Below are 25931 nucleotides of genomic sequence, written 5' to 3'. Positions count from 1 at the left end.
TCATTTCACTTTTCCTTTTTTATTTACACCTTTGCATGTTTTCTTTTTGTATCCCTTTTTTTTTTATCCCACACCTATAGGGGACAGTCAAAAGGGAAAAAGAAAAACTAGTGAGCAGGCAGTTTTGTCGGACTCTTACACCAGGTCTGAGAGACAAAAGAAAATGATGTACTTTGGTGGCCACTCTTTGGAAGAGGATTTGGAATGGTCTGAGCCTCAGATTAAGGACTCTGGGGTAGATACGTGTAGTAGCACAACTCTTAACGAGGAGCATAGCCATAGTGATAAGGTACTGAGATTGTGGAGCCTGCCTTTTAACCTGCTCATTTGGTCTTCGTTTGCTCTCTGTCACTCATTAAAACAGAATATAATAAAAAGACAGGGCATTTCAAAGGTCAATGTAGCATTTCCTAAGGTGCAGAAAAGAAAAACAAAACAAAACAAAAAACCCTCTTGCTTGCTTTGCTGTTTTTATTGTTTGATGACATACCAAAAAATAAATAAGTAAATCAAAATAAAAATTAGGAACAAAGGAATGTTTTGTCTTATGGTCGCATGAAAGAACTTTGTGATGTTATTATAAACCACAAATAATAAAGAATTTTTTGGATTGGCTTATTTGATTGCTTGCATCTATTTTCCTTGGAATGAAAATTAAATTATTAATAGTTTAAATCCCAGGCAAAAGGGAGATAATTGGGTTTGTTTGCACAGAAAATGTTGTTTTTCTTTTTTCCCTTTCACTGTCATTTTGCTCTTTTGTTTTATTGTCATAGCATTAATATAGTATTAATTAGTATTAGAACCATTGCCATCTGCTTTGGCATTTATTATTTTTGCTTTTAGTGTAGTGGAACTTTTGAAAATCTTTTTATCGTATCAATGTGATTTACTGGAACTTGTCTTTTGCCTGCTGAATTTTGCATGAAGATGTGCATGTTACTTCCAGATAAAACTACTGTGATTACACAAATCATCTATTTTGTTGTTTAACGTATAGTTCATAATGGCACGGTGTCTTTATTTATAAAGGACTTGGTTCTGCCCTGAGAAAGAAATAAGCTACTAATATTTTCAAGGTTATTTAACAATGGATACCACTGAGCTATCTAGTAGAGGTAATTTACAAAATATATCAAACACTTGAAAGAACCAATAAACCTCTAAAAAGTGGGAAATGAAATCTATCCTTACCTTTAAATTAGGCCTTATTTCTCCCATGCACATTCAATTGGAAACTTATGAGGCTCGTGTATTTTTTCTAATTTTAATCTAGAAACCTATTTTAGGAAAGCCTTCATCATGGATTCCAATTTCATATTTTAATATGATTTGACCTTTTAATTTTTTACTCTAGTAAAATCTTTCCAAATCTTCCAAAAGTGTTTGAAGATGAAATTCTTATTTTTAAATGAGTTCAACTGCATAGAATTTCAATATCTTTTCTGCTTTTGAATTTTTGATCTTCAGAATATAAGTTATTAAATTAGAATATGTATTTTTAAGATGTTTCAGTTTCATAGAACTGTATAACTTTGGTGTTATGTGAGAGTACTGTAAGAATTTGAAATAAATGTATGTTGAAAAAAATTAAAACTATAAAATTGAGGTTATATGCTTAATGTACTGTCCTTTTGATCAGTATTTTGGAATGCAAACTGGTTTGTGTAATCATAACACTTTGGAATTCTGAAATTTAGAAAGATTGTACAATGAGAGGTGATTTGTCATAAAAGAACATTAATTTTTCTGTTTGTTGATGCAATTTGTCAGCATCCTGTGACCTGGCAGCCATCTAAAGATGGAGATTGTTTAATTGGCCGCATTTTATTAAATAAACGTCTAAAAGATGGAAGTGTACCTCGAGACTCAGGAGCGATGCTTGGCTTAAAGGTATGTAATGAAATTTTAGCTTTATATTCTATCACATATTTATCAGAAAAGTAAAAGATATAATAACTGTTTCTACCTATGCCAATTTAGTCCTTTTTTCTCATTTTTAAAAGTTCTCAAATATTTATATTCATTATCCTAAATTTTTTCATTCTCCAGATATTAAAAAGTTGCCATTATGCTATATTGATACTAGTATCTATACTTTTGGAAATCAGTGAAAGTAACTGAAGTTATGATAAATTTGAATTCTAAATATAATGCTCTAAGTTACTTTGAAAATACAGTTTGTCCTTTAAGTGTATATCTACATTTATACCCTATTACAATAACAGTTCTATTTAATTACTAAATATGCAAACCTGGGAATTGTAATATATGTATAACATGAATATAATTTTTGTATTAATGTAGAAAATGATTGTGTGAAAGAGAATACAATTTGAAGTCTGGAAACTCAAGTAATTATGTCATGAGATTATAAATATTGATTTGTGTTCTATTTTAAAATATTAGACACTTATTTGATAAATATACAAGTAGAATTCTGTTGCTTTTTTGTGTATCTGGTATGACCAATTAAAAACTGAAAAGAAAAAAAAAAGTAAATATTTTAGAGTGAAAGCCCTTGCCACAGAAGTTGTCCTGTCGAGTACAGTAAGTGGGGGAGATCAGAGAACTTTGGGCATCACTTTAACTGGGAAATTACAGTTTACTGTATCGCTGCCATGTGACTGGTACTCACCTCAGCATTTCACATCTATTATTTTAAAAAATATTAGAAATGGGCTTAAAGAGGTTACGTAACTTGTCCGTGGTCACACAGGTGGTGACAAAGGTGGGATTTAAATACAGATTGGCACAGCATAGTGTGTAAACAGTGCTATCTAAGTAACTAGAATTCACGGTCCCTACTTAAACTCTCGTTACTGAAATTACTAACCATATGGCATTAGGCAACTAAACTTCTCTTAGCCTCAGTTTCCTCATCTGTGAAATGGGGATAGTAATAGTTGTTAAATTATTATAATAAGATTAAATAAAGCAATATACAAACATTTAGTACAGTGACTAACACTCTATAAGCTTTCAGTAATAATATTTATCAAGCCAGAAAATTTTATTTAATATTTACATAAAGATGTCAACCCATAAGATCTATACATTTAATTTTCAAAATCAAGCATAGGAATATTTAATTAATATTAACTCTTTTGCAACTGAGTGCAATTCACTGCAATTATAGAATAAATCAGTGATTTTCAAATTCAGAATATCTTTTGCTCAATGTAGAAGAGAAAAACATTTTAGTTAAGTCAATGAAGTTAGTTATTGTTTGCTTTACTTGCTATAAAGCTTATATATTGATTGAGTGGCACTTGATCAGAGTCAAAGTGCTGATTTCGTTAAGAGGTCCATATCTAACAGGTACAGATATGACTCCACAGCATTATTGCTAGCATTTGTTTTTGCTGTTCTAAAAGAACTTTTAGATGTTTTGATGTTGTCATTATTGTTGTTACCCATGTGTGCAAAGTAGAACTGTTCCATAGGGTTTTCAAGTCTGTAACCTTTTGGAAGCAGGCCTGTCTTTCATAGTGCCTCTCGGTGGGATTCAACTGCCAGCCTTTCAGCTAGTTATCAAGTGCTTAATCATTGGTGACACCCATGGTTGGGATGCAAGTATCTAAACTTTAACAGAGTTCTGATGAGATTAAGTAAATTTTGTAGTTTTCTCAGTAAGCGTCCACCATCACTGTGCACATTTATTAATGTGCCACAAGGTTACCAATGAAGAAATTTTGGTAGTATATCATAATTACAGTCATTGTAACAAATGTTTATATTGTGATGATATTTGACATATATCTGCAAATGTCTATATATTTATATAGTATTATAATACTGTGGATTTTTTTTTTTTTTTAGAAATGACAAAATAATTCTTTAATAAGGAAAAAATTACAAATTGGGTAGTTTTTTCTAAGGTATACAACATTTTCGACAAGCAACAGATTAAATTGGAAAACATTTAGAATATGTAAAAAAAAGCACACTTAGAAGATGTATTTCATTCATAATAATAACACTATATAATTTAAAAAAGGGTTATCAGTACGTTAGCTTAAATTAAACATTTAAAAGCTGTAAATTGCCTAGGTATTTTTTACTTGAATCTTCAACTGTATTCATTTTGACAATAAGCCTATTTTAATACTTTCCTCTTTTAAACAGGTTGTAGGAGGAAAGATGACTGAATCAGGTCGGCTTTGTGCATTTATTACCAAAGTAAAAAAAGGAAGTTTAGCTGATACTGTAGGTCATCTTAGACCAGGTACGCTACCTTTGATTTTCTACATTTTAAACTGTTAAACTTGAAGAGTTCTGAAAAAGTAATCCTCATTTGGCAGTGATTTGGCCAGTTACAGAGAGCTCATTTAAGTTAGATGTAAGTCTTTAGGAAACCCTGGTGGCGTAGTGGTTAAGTACGATAGCTGCTAACCAAAAGGTCAGCAGTTTGAATCCACCAGGCGCTCCTTGGAAACTCTATGGGGCAGTTCTACTCTGTCCTGTAGGGTCGCTATGAGTCGGAATCGACTCAGCGGCAGTGGGTACTGTACTGTAAGTCTTTATTCATAGTGGAAAACTGTAACTGTTATTTTTTAGTCACATTATATTAAATAGTTTTTTATATTTACTGATCTTTTTCTTTTGTTGATGAATATTCCTAATCTGTATCTAGTATTAACCTGTTTTGTTTCTTGTACACCTTCAGTTATCTTTTGGCAAAATTGCAACATTGTTTAGGAAACAAACTTAATAGATAAATGCACATTTCCTAAAATGAGTCAACCCTGTCTCTTTGGTAATGGGTACTATTGGAGGAATCCTTGAGTGCCTTGGAGAGGATTCTATAAGATGCTAATTATTAAGCTTTTTACAACAGAATTTAGACCACAGATAACCTTTAAAGATAATAAGATGCTCAGCTGCATACGTATTGAAAAACCTAGAGTACACAGTCATGAAATCTTCAAAGAGGCAACTAATCTTGGCCATTGCCAAAATTAAAATTTCTATTAATAAGTCACATAAAGATAACTTTTACCTATTTTTTTTTTTTTCTCTGACCCTTACTTCTGACATTTTTCCCTTTGGGTAAAGCATAATGGTCATCCTACTTATCAAATGGAAACCCTGGTGGCAAAGTGGTTAAGAGCTACAGCTGCTAACCGAAAGGTTGCCATTTCGAATCCACCAGGCGCTTCTTGGAAACCCTGTGGGGCAGCTCTACTCTGTCCTATAGGGTCACTATGAGTTGGAATTGATTTGATGGCAACGAGTTTTGGGGGTTATCAAATCTTATGCCACTTGAGCTGTTCTTATTATGTTTCTTATTCCATAATGTTGATTATTCTATGAAGTTCATTGAAGCTTAAAATTGCTTCTATTTTAAGTGCTTTTATGAGATTAGCTTTTCTTTCTAAGATTGTCATTACTGACATACACTATAGGTGATGAAGTGTTAGAATGGAACGGAAGGCTGTTGCAAGGAGCCACATTTGAAGAAGTATACAACATCATTCTGGAATCCAAACCTGAACCACAAGTGGAGCTTGTTGTTTCAAGACCTATTGGGTCAGTTGATTTCAATAGTTTGTCAGTGTATAAAGTTGAGTATTAGTAAGTAATTTGTAATGTGTAATCCAAAAATGTTTTATTGCTTTATGAAAACAAATATTTTTGTAGGCAACTCTGTTTCTCCTTCCTTACCAAAAACACCTCACCAAAAATCATGATGCCTATTTATCTGATCACACTAGAATGTATAGTTAATAACAAAATAAGATATATTTAGATGGTTATTACTTTTATAATTTTAGCAGCTTAGATGGCTGAAGGCAATAGTAGGTGCTATACTTATGTGCTTAAGAAAAAATGTGCTTAGTATAGCAATAATTACTTCTAAAATAAGTTTAATGAACTATGGCCCTCTATTTTGTAAAAATTAGGACGAGCTGTATTTTAGGAATTTCACTTTTTTTTTTTTTTTCAAAATGAAGATTTCAGCATAGGAAAGACAAAAAAGGATATATTATTCCCAGGTATAGTTAACAGTTTAAAGAAAAAAACATAACATTTTTAAGGATGATAGTTAACAGTTTAAAGAAAAAACGTAACATTTTTAAGGATGACGAGTTCATAGACAGAAAATAAACCAACACCAGGGTACTCTTTGCTTTTGTATTTGTTACCTATAAGTTAGACGGTTTTAAAATTTGGCACTATGTATAATCCTTTGTGCCTGTAGGAGAGTTAACTCATTAAATATCACAGCAGGACTTCCTTTAGAGAAGCTTACATTCTAAGCCAAAGTAAAAGATACACCTATAACTGAATAAAAGCAATAGAAAAAGCACTGACAGTGAATTATTAAATTCATATTTGGGATAAGAGCATTCTAGGGTGGAGACAACCAAAATTATTCTCTGTAGTAAAATACTAACGCCCAGTGTTTGCTCATTTAGGAGCTGATTACTTTGATCTCTTTTTTTTGCTGGAGTATATGACTGAAGTTGGTAACTTAGTTTTATTGAAATGTTCCTTTCAAAGTAATGAATCTGGCACATGAAATTATATCTGTTCTTTATTTGTCTTACTTTTCAAAGTAAGCCTTACTTACAAAGTCCTGTAATGTGTTAAACTGTAGTGTTTCAGTTTAATATGGTAGTCAATATGTTTCCTGGTATTAAAGAATCCTTTAATCATATTTAATATTTAAAATAATTCACAGACTTTTATATAATTTGCTGAATGATCTTAACCATTGATAGCTAATTCTCTTGACAAGTATCAAACTAAACTGTACACTTACTTTGAGTATACATACAGGTAAAATATAATTTTGAAAGTTCCAAGAAGAAACATGTAACACTTTTCTAAATAGAATTATTACATTTAAAAAGCTTCAGTCACAATCTGTGAATATTTAAATTTTTGTTTTTATTTTGCATTTGCATTTCAGTGTTACTGATTTAGAACTACAGCAGGTAAAAAAGTAGAATATAATTAAATTATATCTGTAAAACTTGTTGAATATAGACATTTTTTGAGAATGAATAATAAAATAAAGTATATGTTTTTCTAAATATGCAGCAAATTCCTAAGAATTTTAATGAATTTTAAATAATTGGGGTTGGCTTAAATACTTTCATTAGCTCAAACTTAATGCTTATTTGTTTCTTATTTATGTAATGTTGCTACCATATACAGTTTTTATCATTCTTACACTGTCTTGCTATAATATAGGTTGATAACAATCAAAATAGCAATTGTATTGATTGTTGAAACAATTTCTTGTTTTCTTTTTCTATCATTTCAGAGATATACCTAGAATACCTGACAGCACACATGCACAACTGGAATCTAGTAAGTTTCATTTACACTAGAAAAGTATGTTGTTAATGTCAGTCATCAGAGGTCAAATGAATTATCTATTAGTACAAAGTAAGAAATATAATAATCCTGTTATCAAGTATATATTCATGTAAAGATGGCGAATTCAGTTTTATTTCATGTAACCATGGGAAAAAGTATAAAATTATGGAATATTTTAAGACAGTTTTTTTTTTTTTTTAAATCACGTAGCCTTAATTGCTATGGATTTTTAAACAGCTTTATTAAGGTAAAATAAAATAAACTGCACATAGTAAAAATGCACAGTTTTTGTACATTTTGACATATGTGTGTACTTGTGCAACCATCACCAAATCAAAAGTAATAAATATATTCATCAATGCTAAAATGTTTACCCCCAAGAATTTCCCCCAATTTTAGATTTTACTACATTGTAACCTAACATGTGTGGGAGCCCTGTTGGCACAGTGGTTAAGAGCTCGGCTGCTAACCAAAAGGTCAGCAGTTCAGATCCACCTGCCACACCTTAGAAACCCTGTGGGGCAGTTCTACTGAGTCCTATAGGGTCACTATGAATCAGAATCGACTCGATGTGTACCTAACAACAACAACAACCTAACATGTAAGGAGGCCTGGCGGTGCAGTGGTTAACCACTCAGCTGCTTACCAAAAAGTCAGCTGTTTGAACTCACCAGCTCCACAGGAGAAAGATGTGGCAGTCTGCTTCCCTAAAGATTATAGCTTTGGAAACCCTATGGGGCAGTCCTACTCCGGCCTGTAGGGTCACTATGAGTTGGAACTGACTCAACAGCAATGGGTTTAACCTAACATGTGGGAGGGAAATGCTTTCAATAAATTAGTGAATGATTATATTTATTCTGATTTATGTTTTTGGAAAGTGAGGTGAGAGGTCTGATTTAACCTCAGAGTATCAATGAAACAATTAGGATGTTATTTAAGTTCAAACAGTGTCAGATACATGAAGGTTTTTAATCATGTTTTTGAGTATTATTTCAGATGTTAAACAAATGTATTCTTTCTAGTAAGCTAAGATTTTAGATTCATAGAGATTAGGATTATCAAGAGAGAGGAGGAGAAGAGGGTTATATTTTGATATCGATTGGTCAGTGTTGACCACATTGAGAAGGAAGGATTAGAGCAAAGAATTGAAAGAATAGTATCTGAGAGAAAAGCTTTCCAGGTAGAAGAACTGACTGCTGTGATGGCTCTAAGGCAGGAGAACCTGAGATAGACCTAAAGCAAAGCAGGGAGACCAGTGTGGTTGTAAAAGTGTGAACAAGGGTGAGATAGGAGCGGAGGAGTCATGGGTGACCAAACTGCATAGGCTTTACAAGCCCCTGTAGAGACTTTGTTTTCACTCTGAGGGAAACTGGGAACTATATGAGATGGTTTTTAGGAGATATGTATGTTTTAAAATCTGACTACTACATTGACAATAGATTTAATGGGGTCAAAAGTGAAAGCAGGAAGATCAATGAGAGAGAGTATTGTCTTAATAATCTAGTTAGGAGGAAATAATGATTTAGACCATGTTAGTAGCAATGAAAGTGGTAAGAAGTGATTGGATTCTCTACATACATAATAATTGAGAATGTACTATGAAAATAGATTTTTTCAATTTTTAAATTTACAATTGTAAGTATTTATAAAGTTTCTTTAAAAACTTTACCAGGAAGGTGAAGTTCTTTTGCAATGACATAGCTTTGTACTTTAAAATATGGTCTCATATTTGAAAGTGTGGCTAAGAAAATGGTCTGTATAATGACACTTTGTCAATCTTTAAAAAAATATTAATAAAATAATTAAAAAAATTTTGAAGATTATTAAATTATAATGAAGAATCACTGTTATATTTCTTTATGTACAATTGTCATTTCAGGTTCTAGCTCATTTGAATCTCAAAAAATGGACCGTCCTTCTATTTCCGTTACCTCTCCCATGAGTCCTGGCATGTTGAGGGATGTTCCACAGTTCTTATCTGGACAACTTTCAGTATGTAATCACTAAATTAATTTATCTTTTTGGAATATCAAATAGCATCTTTAACATTTGTTGCTACCTTTTTTTTTTTGTAAACCAACTTCTTCCTAAAACATAATTGTGCTTTAACCATCAACTTTCTCATTTTTAGTTATTTTAATTAATTGAAATTTTATTTTGATTGTTCAGCATGATGCATTCTTTATTAGTGGTAGGTTTTCTGGGATTTAGTGAGTTAGATTTTGTGAAGATACCTAAACCATTTCTTTAAATCTCATTAATATTATTCCAAAATTCAAGGACATGGTTTTAGCTCTATACCTTAAAATGCATGTAATCTATCATATTTTGAAGAGACATAAAAATGCTGTGTTATACAAAGATGGAATTTAAGATAAATGTAAATATTTTTATTATCTTCCCTACTTTTCAACCTTAAGGAAATATGCGATGTGAATACTGCTCTGAAATATAATGATATTAGAGATGATTGCCTCAACAGACAAAACCAAGTAAATGGTGAAATATTTCATAGATTTCTGAGTACACCAGACAGTTTCACAGTACATGATGTTTCATTTGAAAATTTAATAAAGTTAAAAATTCATGTCCAAATTAGAAAAGCTTTCTAAATTTTAGCCTTCACATTTTAACAAAGCACATTTAACAAAAACTGATTATAGTATTTGTTCAGTTGTCATCCCCTTATTAAATTAAAATATTCATATATTTAAATGTATTCAGTTATATTTTGGAAATACATGGCTTAATATTGCTAGTAATATTGATGAGTTGCTATACTTGAAATTTTATGAATATTAACTATTTAGGTTCTCTAAATCCAGACACTGAATTTTGGATGAAAAATATTATAGTTAAAAACTAAACTCTTCTTGTACTGATATTTTAAAAGCAATGGAAAAAAAGCTTTTGTTAAAGAAGCTATGAAATTTCTTATTTTATTGTTTTGGTGGATAGAGAGGTATGTGATTTTTACTGAAGTATTTAATTTTAAAGGAGTTGTAGAAAGCATAAGAAAAATTAAATATTAAAAGTTATTGAAAAAGTTATTAAACATCTTTGCACTGGTAATATTTTGATCACAAAGATGATAGTAAAGTTATTCAGGAAAGAAGATGAGATTTTATTAGATTTTAAATGTTATACTGAAAGGAATTTCTTCTCCTTACTATTTTATTTTCCTTTCTCTTCCATAAACAGAGTGGACTTTTGGATTTGAGGACAGTGGTCTTTTTTCTATGCCCTACAATAGGCAGCATCTTTCTACTTACTGTATTATATATATTGACAGCATAGATGTTGTCATTTACAGAGTTACAAGTGTAGTATGTATTTGCCTCTACCAGTTTAGAAAGTGCTAATAAATGCCAGCTGTTAATTTTTATTTATGACCTCATCAAATAGTCTATCTTTAAGTAATTCTCCAGGTAGCTGGATCATGTTAGTAAATAAATAAATTCATTTGTGTGTGTGTTTGTGTGTGCATTCAGTTGGATTGAGTTGATGGAGGAGGGAGGGGAAGTTAAATTTCCTTAATAAGTAAGTACAACTTTATTTATTTGAAATCCCAAGGACCTATGAGAAATTGAACTAGGAGGAGAAGTTTAGGGGAATAATGCAGGGGTTTAGACATTTGAAATTCAGCTATTTTTCTTCATGGTTTAATACTGATATGGTAGAAAGACTGTTAAATATTCAGGGAAAATTAAATTTAAAAAGTTTCACTTCTAAATGTATATATAACTGTGTAAAATTATAGCCTTTATATTTAAAACTAATGTTGGTTTAAGATCCATGTAATTATAATTTAAAAGGGCTCTCATTTTATCATTTTCTTATGACTTGGAAGGAATATATTCTAGTATAACATTGGTAGTAAAATTTTAGCTTTTATGATATTGGTAGTAAAAGTTTTAGCTTCGTATGTATAATTTTGAAATTATAGGGTCGCTATGAGTCGGAGCTGACGCGATGGCACCTAACAACAACAACAACATATCTATATATACATATATCTATATATACATAATGGCACTTTCTGAATAAATAATATGATACATATATATTGTGGGAAACTTGGAAAGTACAGAAAAATAAAAATAAAACTTACCTATAATCCTGCCATGAAGATATTATCACTCATACGCACAGAAATTTTTTAACAAAATTGGAATAATTCTGTACATAATATTTCAGAGCCTGCTTTTTCACTTAGTAGTGTAGTATGGACTTTCTCTCTCTTTAAAAGTTCCTCTTAAAATGATTTTAATAGATGTTTAATACTCCATTTTAACTCACTTCTCTATTATGGATATCTTGCTTGTTTCTAATTTTATATTATAATAAATGAAGATGCTATGGAAATCCTTGAATATAAATCTTTAATATTTTTGTTAGGACAAAAATCTTTTGTCAGGATAACTTTCTAAGAATAAGATTACAATATAAAAGGGAAAAGAAAAATTTTAAGATATTTTAAAATCTATTGCCAAATTTTCCTCCAAAAAATGTTTTTACCAGTTGAACTGCAGTCATTAGGAAATATGCATTAAGTTCTGATCCCAGGTCAGGCACAGTTAATCACTGAGAATACAACAGTGAGCAAGAGATGCGTGATCTTTACTCCCATGAAACTTGTGGCTTTTGTCTTATCCTTTGCACAAATCTAAAACACAAAGGCCTTCTTTCTTTTGGGTTTTAGATTTGTGTCTTAAGCAGTGACTATCTGATGATAGTTGAATTGGACAGTAGTCCTCTTAATACCCATTATGTGTTTCCATATAGTAGTGGTAAAGTGGGAAGCCTTTAACTATTTATCACTTTTTGAATTAGACAGGAGGGACTGTCTATGAGAAATGTGAGTTATGAAATGGAATCTAGGTGAGAGAAGCAGAAATCAATGCCTTGAAATCCGTTTTGTTCGTGATTTAACTGTTGGAATGCTTTAATAAAGACACATCATATTCCAATTACAGTTTTTTTTTTTTTTCTTTTGGAAGGTGTTTAAAAGTGAAAACAAAAAACTGAAGTCAGCAAAGAAAGGAAACTTGATTTTATTCTGAGAATTTGAAATGGATTGATGTGCTCTAGACAACTCTTTTCTGCCCTTACATTGTCTTGCTTTTTGTATCACTATTTTTTTTTTTTTTTTATGGGCAGGTTTATCGAGCCTTTTTTAAAAAAGTCTCCGTTTCCTTACCTAAAAATTGAGGATAATAGCAATTACCTCCAAGGATTATTAGGAATATCATGAGACAATAAACTTGAAAGATGTGAAAAAATATAAAGAATTAAGTAAGAAATGAGATATTATTTGTCTTTAATAGGTGTGATTAGCAGTAAACAGTGTTTCCTTGAATGGTATATAATAAATGTGTGAAGACGGCGTTTAAATACTAGAACAATCAATTCAGTGCACTATACTACACTTCTATCTTACTGTGTTTGTTCTTTTAAGAAATCCTAATGTTAAGCTGGCTAATATTTTTTGGACTTTTGTTAGACTTAATTATTTTGGAAAAGTAACACAATTACTTCCACAGATGGCTTTTTACTAATACCTGTATAATACATAGCCAAATTTTGGGACTATGGTTTTTTTCTATGTGATGCATTTAAGGGTAAAACCTGAAATTTCTTGTTTCTTGGGTATGTTTACAATCATTCTTTCAGAATGTATAAGCGCACACGTCGTTTTATAGTCTTAATTCCTTTATTTTGATCATATTTTAAAAATCTGATTAAACATTTTCTAATATTTTATATACTTTTATGTAGTTTAGCATTTTAAGAAAATGTATTACATTGAAGTGCTTAATTTAGATAAATATTATCATGGAAAAATTGTATATAAAGGGATAGTTGTATGTGTTTGTTTTTACTTTTGGTCTTTAGTTCTAGCGTCTTGTCCTTTTGGTTTTGTTTTATTGCTTTTTTCTTTAATTTTGCTTACCAGAGCCAAAGCCTTAGTAGAAGAACAACGCCTTTTGTTCCTAGGGTTCAGGTAAAGGCCTTGTCTGCCTGATAGAAACTACAGTTGTGTTTTAACCCTTATTTGTATGTTTTTGGAAAATGCGTAGTAGGAAAACATTTTTTTGGTATGTGCTCCAAACCATATTATTGACTTTCAAATCATTATATGAGCCAGCTCATAAAATTCTGCATGAGGATTAAAATACTGAAAAAAATTTAAAGAGACAAACTTTGTTAGTGATTTTATATGATGAACCAAATAAAACTCATAGGTTTCAGAGTGGCATTTAATGTAGATAGTATGTAGATACCACTTATATATGTCCTATTTACTCAAATAGCTAATTCTATGCTGCTGATATTTTTCTTTATTATACTAAGGTTGCTGTCTCTTTAAATCATTCATTATATCACTTATCATCTACATTCTCTTGCATTTTCCAAGCAATAAGTCCTTGAGGAGATTGGCAAATATATTTGTACCTTATCTAAAAAGTGAATTTTATACATGTTATCTATGTTTCAACTTTTGTAAAGTGTATTACTTTAAAAGAATAAAATGACAATCCAAATAAAATGTATTGGGTTTATTTTGTTTACATTTTGTCATTATATTTCCATTTAACTTTACTGTAATACTTGGGTACAAGTTGTTTGCCTCTTTTCATTAGGAAAACATTATATGGTAAAGTAATATAAATATAGCTTTTTTAAAAAAAGTAGTATTATGCTTTCCTTGCTTTGCTGCATGTTTTTTTATTTTGTTGGTTTTGAATAATGCTAATTTTATTTAAATTTTAAAAATTAAACTTCTTCTAGTTAATATTATACAATGTAAAATATTTACCTCTGTTGCTTATATTCTGCTTAAGAAAATTGAAAATGGTTACATGGTAAAGTTGAAATGATAATTATATTAAAATAATTAAAATGATATCAACATGTTTATTAATGAAATTCAGGTACAACAGAAAGTATGTCAGGTCTAGAATTGTGAAGATACATTTATTATATTTTGGGGAATCAACAGCTATATTTTAGCAATTCATTTATAAAGCACAGATAAGAAATTTAGGAATGTGATAAAATAATCTAGCAAATAATAAAATTCAATTTTGATGATGTGAACTGGATATCTATTAAAAACTTCAATGCAAGTCCTCTATTATGGAATAAAAATTAGAGCTATTGATCAAATACCTAACATAAGACCGTTCATTTTAAAAAGTATAATTTTGATCATATAACCAGGAAAATAAAAATGTACCTGTTTCCTCTCTAAGATATTTAGATACCCACATATTTGTAAGCATAATTTAATGCACTATTAAGTGTAAAGGCCATAAGCCTAATATCTGTTGTTATGAAAAATAAATAATATTCATATATTTTTGGTTTCCATGGCATAAGAAAATCTGAAAAGAATACTTGGAACATATATCCCAATTGTTTAGCTCTAAAAGGGGAACAAGCAAAAAGTGTTGCCCGTGGAGATCATAAGTACTTAGTCTCAACTCCTCAAAAATCTTTAACAGAAATAATTTCCTATAATAATTATGAATTTATTCTGGTAATAATAGGAAATTAAGTGTAAAGTTTATTGGAAAAGTGTTTTTAGCCTTTTAGAATATTTTTCTATTTGAGGTACTTAATGTTCATATTATGATTCTCAAATAAGGATTTTTAATATCATGGAAAAATGAAAGTCCTAAACTCCTTTATTATTATAAAGATAGCGAATATCATAACAATCTCATTTTGTTCATGCATATTAGAGAAACCATAGAGCTCTCCAGCAATGTCTGTATTTGATCTCATATGCAATGAGATACCCTAGTATTTCTTTCTTTGTTCTCTCCTCATGCTTTTTGCCAGAAAAATAGTTTAGTCTTTTATTTTTTCTCTTATACTAATGTGTATCTGCATTCTAATATGTTAGATGACAAATATTTGAACTTCTTTTTTAATAGCAAGAAATTTTTTTTTCAGGTTTTTAACCCCTTAGTCTAAGGCAGTGAGTGGTTCTCCAACTTTAATGCATGTGAGAATCACCTGGAAGACTTACTAAAATGCAAAATCCTAGACCCCAATCTGATTCAGTAGGTCAAAAATGGACCCCAAGAATTTGTAATTTTTTATTAAGTTAGCCAGATAATACTGATGGAGGACTTTGTGAACCACAGTTTGAGAAACATCTGTCTAGGGTCTCTTTGTACTTAGCAGCTCCATTAGGATTTTTTTGTTGTTGTTACATAACAATACTTATGATGAGCATAAGAACTTAAGGCAACACAAAAATTAGTAATTATAATTTTTTAAAGTTTGAATATTTTTTCAGTATTATTCCTATAAGAGGGCTAATTCCATTTGTCAAGAAAACAAAAACAAAAGCCTATATATGAATAATTTTATGTACTCTTCTTGGCCATCAGCCCTCCTCTTCTGATTCAAAAATCTTGCTTAGTTCCTTATTTTCTAGAATATAAAGTGAGGGACTTAACAAAGCCATGTTGGAATTGGAAGTGAACTACCAGTGTTAAACATATACCTAAAATTGTTTTTACCTGTCATTCTTAAATTCCTCATTTCCAGTTCAATTTCAGTTTCAGGATAGTGGTCACAAGTGTACTGAGTTCTGAACCAAGATGTGGGGCAGAGCCAAGTTATCATAGATCCTGAAATAATAGAATTAACTGGTTAGGTATGAGGGCATGAGATATGAGTGTGGGGGGAGGGGCAACTGTGAAATCAAATGAATTCAACATCTGGGTGTGAAGTTCCAGTCCCTAACTATAAAAAACTATGGCATAGGGAAATTATTTACTTTTTCTCATATTGAATTATAAAATGTACCCTATTGTTGCCAGGATTTGATACAGTTGCTTCACAAAAGAAAGAGACTTTATGCCTGTGTAAGAATAAAAAAAAAAAAAATTTTTTTTTTAAGAAAAATTTATACAAGATGAATTTATTCGTTTTAAGTACAGAGTGAAGGAGTCTATTGACTAAGCCTATGAGTAATTATTCCTTGTTTAAAATCTTTGAAACGTCTTTTGCTGTGGAATAACATAAAACATTTGCTTAAAAATTCCCTATGTGTGCTATGTAAACTTGCATCTACTCATTCATTTTGAGCACATATTCTGAACTCAGTAATCATAGGGGAACCAAAATGAGCAACAACCTTTCTTGCATAAAGAAAATATAGAGCAATCATTGCATAAAAAGCCCTTTGGTTATGATATTTTTATGTGCATTCATTATTATGTGCATGTTAACAAGCAATCAAATTAGGATAAATGAAAGCCCAAGGGACTGATCAATCAAATCAAAATATCTGAATTGATTCTTGTATTCATTGAAGTTATTATAGCATATCCTTTCATTTTAACTAACCGCAATTTACTAAGTGAAATTTATATTCTGTGCTAATATTAGTCTAAGAGATTGGGGCAGAGGTTGGGAGTATAAGCATTATCTTATGGTCATAAATATTTGTGTTCATAAATTAATATTTTTGCTTTTCAGATAAAACTGTGGTTTGACAAGGTTGGTCACCAATTAATAGTTACAATTTTGGGAGCAAAGGATCTCCTTTCCAGGGAAGATGGGAGGCCAAGGAATCCTTACGTTAAAATTTACTTTCTTCCAGACAGAAGGTAAGAATATGAAACAAAATAAACGCTCTTGGAAATATGTGGGAAAATGTTAATAGCAGTGGATATTTCAATTCTGTATTATTTATATTTCAATTGCATGACAATAAGACACCTTTGAAGTTTAATATAAGCATAATGCCTTTTAAGAATCAAAATAATATGTGACAGTAAATAATGAGATTGTTTTAAAATGCATATCAAATGTTTATTGTATATATTATTTTGTATTTATTTTAGGCTTATGTGGATTATTACTTAGGTAATGTATGTTTTTATTTATCAAAGTAATTTAAAATTATGTCCCTTCGAATCAAATGCATTTTTAATAAAAACTACAGAAGCAAAAAGCTGGAAATAGTACCAAAAGGGACTCATCATATTCCACTGCAATTCTGCCGCCTCCTCTTACCAAGATATTATTTCCCTATGTTCTGTAAAATTAACATATGGTTTTGTTTTGTATCACTCTGTATCACCTTTATCCCTGAGTTTAGAATCAACTTTTAAAGCATCATTTGTTTTGTATATATTCTAATGCACATAAATGACATTGTTCTTCCCTGATTTAAATAGAGAAATAGGATTGAGAAATAGTATAACACAAATTCTTTAATCACTCTGAATTTCTAGCACATAAAAAATAAGAGACTATTCCTAGGTGTCATGAAAAAAGAAGGAAGTAATGGCACCAATTACACTTTCCACAGCTCTTCTTTATCTCTTACTTCGAGGGCAGAGTGTTACCAAGGTCTGGCCATTTTTTTCCAAAATTGTAGGTGGCTGACCACAGATGTGATCTTAAATCATATTTTTGACTACTATTGGACCCTTGTTTTCAGTTGCTTAGTTCAAGTAAAATGTCATCAGGGTTGGGTTGGGTGCCAAAGTTTTGTCTGAGCAGCAGTTGTAGCAAAAGAAAAGGACAAAAGAAAGGAGACAATTAACAAAAATCTTACATTTTATTTGATACATATTTTGGAGTGAAAAGTTATAAAATAAAATTTTCAGAATGTGTCAGTGTATCATAATATCTAGTCATTAGAAACTGTTGTTATAAAATTTTATCTTAAGCAAAAACTTTGCTTGAAGAAAGTTGTTCTCTAACAACTTAAGTTGTCTTTTGAGAGGAACACACTTGGAACTGTAAGAGAGGAAGCAGAGGCCCCGTATAACTGTTGGCGTTGTTAGTTGCCATCGAGTTGATTCTGTTAAGTCTAGCCTAAACTTCAGCTGAGTGACATGCCACAGCCAAGTTACCCTGCCATCTAAGTCAGCCAAGTCACTTGTCTTCTTAGAGCACATATGGTTTACTAGTCTTAGCATCCTTGGAAAGCCATGGTAGAAACCTGCAGAAAATGCTGCGTTCCCAGTTATGCTTTTATGTATACATGTAACTTAAGTTTATACTCAAACCTTTGAAGAGAAATACTTATTTTAAAATGATAAAAGTTTCCCAAATTGCTGAATTTCTTTCTGAACTGTTATTGTGTAATTTTGTTTTATTTTACATGATCTTTTCCCTGCTTTCTGAGCAGATAGTACAGAACTAAAATGAAAGGGAGGCTCCAATTAACTACTCCTTTATATTCCCGGTGTAGTGTTTCTGTCTTTTTTCGACACGAAGTATGTGAGAATTATTTGCATATTTTCTTCTTAGTTTATTTCTCAACTGAGTTTCCTTGTTAATTATCAGGAATTTGAAGAATATTTAGGCATATTATATAGCTTACTTTGCTGATTGGATTGTGTCAGGGTTTTGTCTTTAATAGAAAAAAGTATTCTTTGGATAACTCAGAAACTGTCATCTCAAATATATATCTATGTGTGTGTGTGTGTGTGTGTGTGTGTGTGTATACAAAAATATATATTTACTGTTGACACAAGTTTTTGCACAAGAATAGAGGATTATTTGTGTTTTTGGTATGAGTTATTCCATTTTATTTAATTTTTCTTGACAATTTTTCTGGAAGAAAAATGACTTGAACAGGTGAACATAAGAAAACAATTGATAACTTTAATTGATGAGAATTCCTAGAGGGAAAAGTGAGGCTACATAGAAGAAATCTAATTTAGAATATCAGTTAAGTCATTTGAAAAATTATTTACTATATAAGAGCTCGGCTGCTAACCAAACGGTCTGCAGTTTGAATCCACCAGCCACTCCTTGGAAGTCCAATGGAGCAGTTGTTCTCTGTCCTATAAGGTCACTATGAGTAGGAATCAACTCGACAGCAACAGATTTTTAGTTTTTTTATAGACGGCAATAGGTTTGGTTTTGGTTTTTTTAAATAATGTACTGTAATGTACTTTGTGCTCTAAAAAATAACTGGGCATGCTGTACATTTTTTTATCTTGAAGAAAATTTGGTTGCTAGTTAAAACATTTCTTTTTTTCAATTTTAATTAAAATTAATGCTGTTCCCTCGTTGCTGCAAAAGATGTCTTTAAAGTGTTAAAAAACACTTTAAGCACTGAGGTGCGCCTGACCAAACCGTGGTATTTTCTATTGCCTCATATGCATGCCAAAGCTGGACAATGAATAAGGAAGACCAAAGAAGAATCGATGCCTTTGAATTATGGTGTTGGTGAAGAATATTGAATATACCAATGACTGCCAGAAGAACAAACAAATCTGTTTTTGAAGAAGTACAGACAGGATGCTCATTGGAAACAAGGATGTCAAGACTTTGTCTCACATACTTTGGACTTGTTGTCAGGAAGGACCAGTCCCTAGGGAAGGACATCATGCCTGGTAAAGTATAGGGTCAGGGAAAAAGAGGAAGACCCTCAACAAGATGGATTGATGCAGTGGCTGCAACAATGGGCTCAAGCATAACAACGATTATGAGAATAGTGCAGGACTGGACAGTGTTTTGTTCTTTTGTACATGCAGTCACTACGAGTCAGAACCGAATCGATGCCACCTAACAACGATAACAGCAGCCAGAAGTCTCCAGTGATATCCAGTAGGCTGTATCAATCTAGTTTTATCCTTCAGGGGTTGATAGGTTAAATTTTGCTTCCTAGATGATTACATTTATTCCATCTAGCCATCAATCCTCTCTAATAAGTTAGAGTAGTGATCTCCAAAATAGGATGGATGGAGCCTAGACGATGTTTGGGGAAATCTGTAGGGGTTCAGGGAGAAGTGTTTGAATTTTTATTTATCTTATTATTTTTAATTTCTCTTTTTGTATATTTTCCAATGTGTATGACATATTAGAACACAGTATAGTAATAAATATATATAATTAAAAAAAACCCAAAAAACCAAACCTGTTGCCATTGAGTTACTACTGCCTCATAGAGAGATCCTATAGTCTCTATAGGACAGAGTAGATCTGCCCCATCGGGTTTCCAAGGAGCAGCTGGTGGATTTGAATTGCTGACCTTTTAATTAGCATCCAACTTCTTAACCACTGTGTCACCAGGGCTCCGTAATTCACAAATATGTGTATATAATGCATAGTCAAGAACACTCACTGATAAACATGTGTGATTTTAAAAAGTACAGAAACCAGCCTGATGTCTTATCTGTCAGTATGGCTACTTCGCATTTACAACCCACATTATAGTGACTACCTCACACAGGAGTAATTTTACAGTGTTTTTAAGGATATGATATATGTTAAATAAACAAGTTTTTTATTTCTTGTATGTAATAAAGTAACTTGATAAAGTATGGATTATAATTGCTTGTTAGCTAAGTTGTATTAAGTTGTAAACATCACAATTTACTGGACATTTTGTAGAATAAGACTTCTGTAATTTAAGTGAATACTATATGTAATATTATTGATTAATCACCATCTGGAAGATTTCCAGTAGAGTGATAATGCTAAAAAATTTCAGAGTTAATATTCTCCAGTCAGGCCCTATTTAGATGTTGAGAAAGATTTAAGTTTTCAATTATTTATGATGGAATAATTTCAGACTTACTCATATATTGCTATTATGAAGACACACATAAATTATGATATAATAATATACCTTATAAATTTTAAAGATTATAATACCTGTAATTTTGTGGTAAATTTGTAAAACTTCACTTGACTTCATTCCTGTGATATTTAAAATTAATAAAATTAGTATAAAACTTAAAGATTAATATAACTTCCTACTTTTAAATTATTTTTCATAGTGATAAAAACAAGAGAAGAACTAAAACAGTAAAGAAAACATTGGAACCCAAATGGAACCAAACATTCATTTATTCTCCAGTCCACCGAAGAGAATTTCGAGAACGAATGCTTGAGATTACCCTTTGGGATCAAGCTCGAGTTCGAGAGGAAGAAAGTGAATTTTTAGGAGAGGTATCTGGAATTATTTTAAAGTTTTGATTACTCATGGCATCCTGAATACTTTTGTTTGTATGACTAGCAATAAAATTTTATATTTCAAATATCTAAAAAAGTAAGCATACTTATTTTACCGGAAAAAATTTAGCCACTGCTCTTAAAGCAAAATCTATTGATGCCACAAAAAAAAAAAAAAAAAGTCATTATAAATACCCTGACAATTTTTACATGCTTATCCCTATTATGGAAATCTCAGTGTTGAATGGTAAAAGATTGTATTTGACAAATAGACTGCTTTGCTTATATTGTTGTATACATCATGTTAGTTTATTGAACCAAAAGTGTACCGCTATTAGCTCAATCATTTATTCATGGATTATTATTTTAATTTATTTTTTGTTGTTGTTGAGAATATTCACAGCAGAACATACACCAATTCAACAATTTCTGCATGTACAATTCAATGACATTCATTACATTCTTCAAGCCTTGCAACCATTCTCACCCTCCTTTTCCTAATTGTTTCTTCTCCATTAACATAAACTCATTGCCCCCTAAGGTTCTTAGCTCATCTTTCAAGATGCTGTTCTCAATTTGATCCTGTGTAGATAGTTCTTAAAAGAGCACAATGTTCAAGGCAGACATTCTTTACTAATTAAGCTAAACTATTGTTTGGTTTTAAGAAGACTTCAGGGAATATTTTTGGTTTAAGGTTTAAAGATTATCTCAGGAAAATAATTTTGGGGTTCAGCCAGCCTCAATGGCTCCAGAAAGTCTGGATCCTATGAGAATTTGAAATTCTGTCCTGCATTTTCCCACTATTGATCAGGATTCTTCAATAATATCTTTGATCAAAACATCAGTAATGGTAGCCGGGTACCATCCAGTTCATTCAAAGATTATACGTTTAAACCCTATAGTGTGCCAAGCACTGTGCTAGGGACTGAGACTTCAAAGGTGAATGAAGCACACTACTTCCTTCAAGGAATTTACAATCTACTGGAGGTTTGGACAAGTGGATAGGTGATTATAATATACCACGGCAAATGCTATAATGGTAAAAATGCAAGAGGAATGCATTCTGTGCATGCAGGGGAGAGGAGGAGGTCCGGGGAAGGCCCCACAGAGAAAGTGGAACTTAGCAAAGTAACCAGTAACCAGTTGCCATCGAGTCTATTCTGACTCACAGCTACCCCATAGGATAGAATAGAACTGCCCCGTAGGGTTTACAAGGAGCAGCTGGTGGATTCAAACTGCCAACCTTTTGATTAGCAGCCAAACGCTTAACCACCAGGGCCCCTAGCAAAGTAAAGGGGAATGAAATTCCTGCAGAGGGAATAACTACACACCCAAAGAGAGGGGATCTTGGGAAACTGAATTAAAATTAGGAGTGAAAGTGATAAGAAATGAGATATGAACTGTGTCCTGATTGTCTCTTAATGTGTCATATTGAGAAGTTTGGATTTTATCCTGTGGGTAATGGAAACCAATAACGTATTTTTAAAAAAGAAGACTTGATTGCATTTGTACTTGATAAAAATATTTCCAGCAGTAACGTGGAGAATGAGTTGGAGAGAAGCAACATGGGAGGCAGTTTTTCAACTATTAAGACAATAAGTTATCTGCTTTCAGCCTTTTTCGGTGTGGTTGGTTTTCCTGAATAAATTAAATGGTAATCTCAAGGGAAAAACAAAAAGTCATACGAATGTTGAACTGAATGTTTAAGGAATTCAAGAGTGAGAAATCTGTAGAAACCTATAACCAGTAAAAAAAAAAAAAACCAGTAGAGAAGAAGAATAACATAGTTGTTAGGAGCAGTGATTATAGAATTGGCTGCATCGGTCTATATTCCTAATATTAACACCTTCTAACCTCGTGTCCTTTTTCTTCATTTTTTTTTTTATTGTGCTTTAGGTGAAAGTTTACAGTTCAAGTTAGTTTCTCATAAAAAAACGTATACACACATTGTTATGTGACCCTTGTTGCTATCCTTTCCACCCCGTATTTCCTGTGTCCATTCAACCAGCTCCTATCCCTTTCTGCCTTCTCATCTCGCTTCCTGACAGGAGCTGCCAATTTAGGCTCATGTATCTACTTGAACTAAGAAGCTTGTGTATCTACCTGAACTAAGAAGCACACTATTCAGGAAAATCATTTTATGTCTTATAGTCCAGTCTAATCTTTCTCTGACGAGTTGGCTTCAGGAATGTTTTTAGTTCTGGGTTAATAGAGAGTCTCTATGTCTTCTGGAGTTCATCGAGTCTCAGTCAGACCATGAAGTCCCGTCTTTTTATTTGAATTTGAGTTCTGTACCACACTTTTCTCCTGCTCCGTTAGGGACTCTCTGTTGTGTTCCCTGGCAGGGCAGTCATTGGTTGTAGCTGGGCACCATCTAGTTCTTCTGGTCTCAGGCTGCCTTTGGTGTTCTTCATTCGCCTTTGCTCCAGGTGGGTTAGGACCAATTGATGCATCTTAGATGGCTGCTCATTAGCTTTAAGACACCAGACACCACTTGCCAAAGTGGGATGCAGAACATTTTCTTAATAAACTTTGTTATGCCACTTGACCTAGGTGTCTCCTGAAACCATGGTCCCCAGACCCCCATCCCTGCTACACTATCCCTCGAAGTGTTTGGTTGTGTTCAGGAATCTTTTTAGCTTTTGGTTTAATCCAGTTGTGCTGACTTCACCTGTATTGTATGTTGTCCTTCCCTTCACCTAAGATAATTCTTGCCTACTATAGTGAATTCCCTGCTCCCTCCCTTCCCACCTTTGTAACCATCAAAGTATGTTTTCTTCTGTGTTTAAATCTTTTACTGAGTTCTTGTAACAGTAGTCTCATATAGTATTGTCCCTTTTCGACTAATTTCACTCAGCATAATGCCTTCCAGATTCATCCATGTTATGAGATGTTTCACGGATTCATCGTTGTTCTTTATTGTTGTGTGATATTCCATTTTGTGAATATACCATAATTTATCCATTTGTCTGTTCATGGGCACCTAGGTTATTTCCATCTTTTTGCTATTGTGAACAGTGCTGTAGTGAACATGAGCGTGCATGTATCTATTCATGTGATGGCTCTTATTTCTCTAGGATATATTCCAAGCCCCAAATCAATTTCCAAAGTGATTGTACCATTTTACATTCCCACCAGCGGTGTATAAGTGTTCCCAACTCTCCACAACCTCTCCAACATTTATTATTTTGTGTTTTGGATTAATGTTAGCCTTGTTGGAGTGAGATGGTATCTCATTGTAGTTTTGATTTGCATTTCTGTAATTGCTGATGATCGTGAGCATTTCCTCTGTATCTGTTAGCTGCCTGAATGTCTTCTTTGGTAAAGTGCCTGTTCATGTCCATTGTTGTCCATTTTTTACTTGGGCTATTTGTCTTTTTGTTGTTGAAGTTTTGCAGTATCTTATAGATTTTAGAGATTAGACCCAGATTGGATATGTCGTAGCCCAAAATTTTTTCCCAGTCTGTAGGTTGTCTTTTTAGTCTTTTGATGAGCCAAAGTGTTTGATTTTTAGGAGCTCCCAGTTATCTACTTTCACTTCTGGTGTTTGTGCATTGTTAGCTACGTTTTGTATTCTGTTTATGCCATGTATTAAGGCTCCTAGCATTGTCCCTATTTTTTCTTCCATGATCTTTATCATTTCAGATTTTATATTTAGGTCTTTAATCCATTTTGAGCAGTTTTTGTGCCTAGTGTTAGGTATGGGTCTTGTTTCAATTTTTTGCAAAAGGGTATTCAGTTATGTAAGTACCATTTGTTAAAGAGACTGGCTTTTCCCCATTTAATGGACTTTGGGCCTTTGTCAAATATCAGCTGCTCATAGGTGGATGAATTTATGTCTGGATTCTCAATTCTGTTCCGTTGGTCTGTGTATCTGTTATTGTACCAGTACCAGGCTGGTTTTGACTACGTGGCAGTATAAAAGGTTCTAAAATCAGGTAGTGTGAGGCCACCCACTTTGTCCTTCTTCTTCAGTAATGCTTTACTTATCAGGGGCCTCTTCCTTTTCTATATGAAGTTGGTGATTTGTTTCTCCATTGCATTAAAAAATGTTATTGGAATTTGGATTGGAATTGCATTGTATATGTAGTCTGCTTTGGGTAGAATTGACGTTTTCACAATGTTGAGTCTTCCTATCCATGAGCAAGGTATATTTTTCCACTTATGTAGGTGCTTTTGGTTTCTTACAGTAGTGTCTTGTGTATAAGCCTTTTACGTCTCTGGTTAGATTTATTCCTAAGTATTTTATCTTCTTCGAAACTACGGTAAATGGTATAGATTTGGTGATTTCTTCTTCAAAGTTCTCTTTGTTGGTATAGAGGAATCCAACTGATTTTTGTATGTTTATCTTGTATCCTGATACTTTGCTGAAATATTCTATTAGTTCCAGTAGTTTTCTTGTGTATTCTTTGGGGTTTTCTGTGTATAAGATCATATCATCTGCAAATAGGGATACTTTAACTTTTTCCTTGTGAATTTGGATGCCCTTTTTTTATTTTTCTTGCCTAATTGCTCTGGCTAGGACCTCAAGCACAATGTTGAATAAGAGTGGTGATAAAGGCCATCCTTGACTGGTTCCCATTCTCAATGGGAATGCTTTCATACTCTCTCCATTTAGACTGATGTTGGCTGTTGGCTTGGTATAAATGCCT

The 25931-nt window shown here is 32.2% G+C and overlaps 1 protein-coding gene across 27 annotated transcripts in view; it reads left to right on the top strand.

Annotated features, from left to right (window-relative positions):
• The window catches only part of RIMS2 (regulating synaptic membrane exocytosis 2), a 647490-nt gene that overhangs the window by 346647 nt on the left and 274912 nt on the right, over positions 1 to 25931 (top strand). For 10 of the 27 annotated variants that reach the window (XM_049853957.1, XM_049853948.1, XM_049853956.1 and 7 more), the window contains 7 exons: positions 1774 to 1893; positions 4129 to 4228; positions 5409 to 5532; positions 7277 to 7323; positions 9212 to 9324; positions 16834 to 16964; positions 21105 to 21276. In XM_049853957.1, the coding sequence (XP_049709914.1) occupies positions 1774 to 1893; positions 4129 to 4228; positions 5409 to 5532; positions 7277 to 7323; positions 9212 to 9324; positions 16834 to 16964; positions 21105 to 21276 (807 nt within the window). Of the gene's footprint in view, positions 1 to 80; positions 290 to 1773; positions 1894 to 4128; positions 4229 to 5408; positions 5533 to 7276; positions 7324 to 9211; positions 9325 to 13288; positions 13337 to 16833; positions 16965 to 21104; positions 21277 to 25931 lie in introns of all 27 variants that reach the window. The other 17 variants (XM_049853937.1, XM_049853943.1, XM_049853935.1 and 14 more) reach the window with 3 other exon arrangements.

This window comes from Elephas maximus, chromosome 15, assembly GCF_024166365.1.
Source record: "Elephas maximus indicus isolate mEleMax1 chromosome 15, mEleMax1 primary haplotype, whole genome shotgun sequence".
Classification (NCBI taxonomy): Eukaryota; Metazoa; Chordata; class Mammalia; order Proboscidea; family Elephantidae; genus Elephas; species Elephas maximus.
This window is presented reverse-complemented; position numbering and strand designations above follow the sequence as displayed.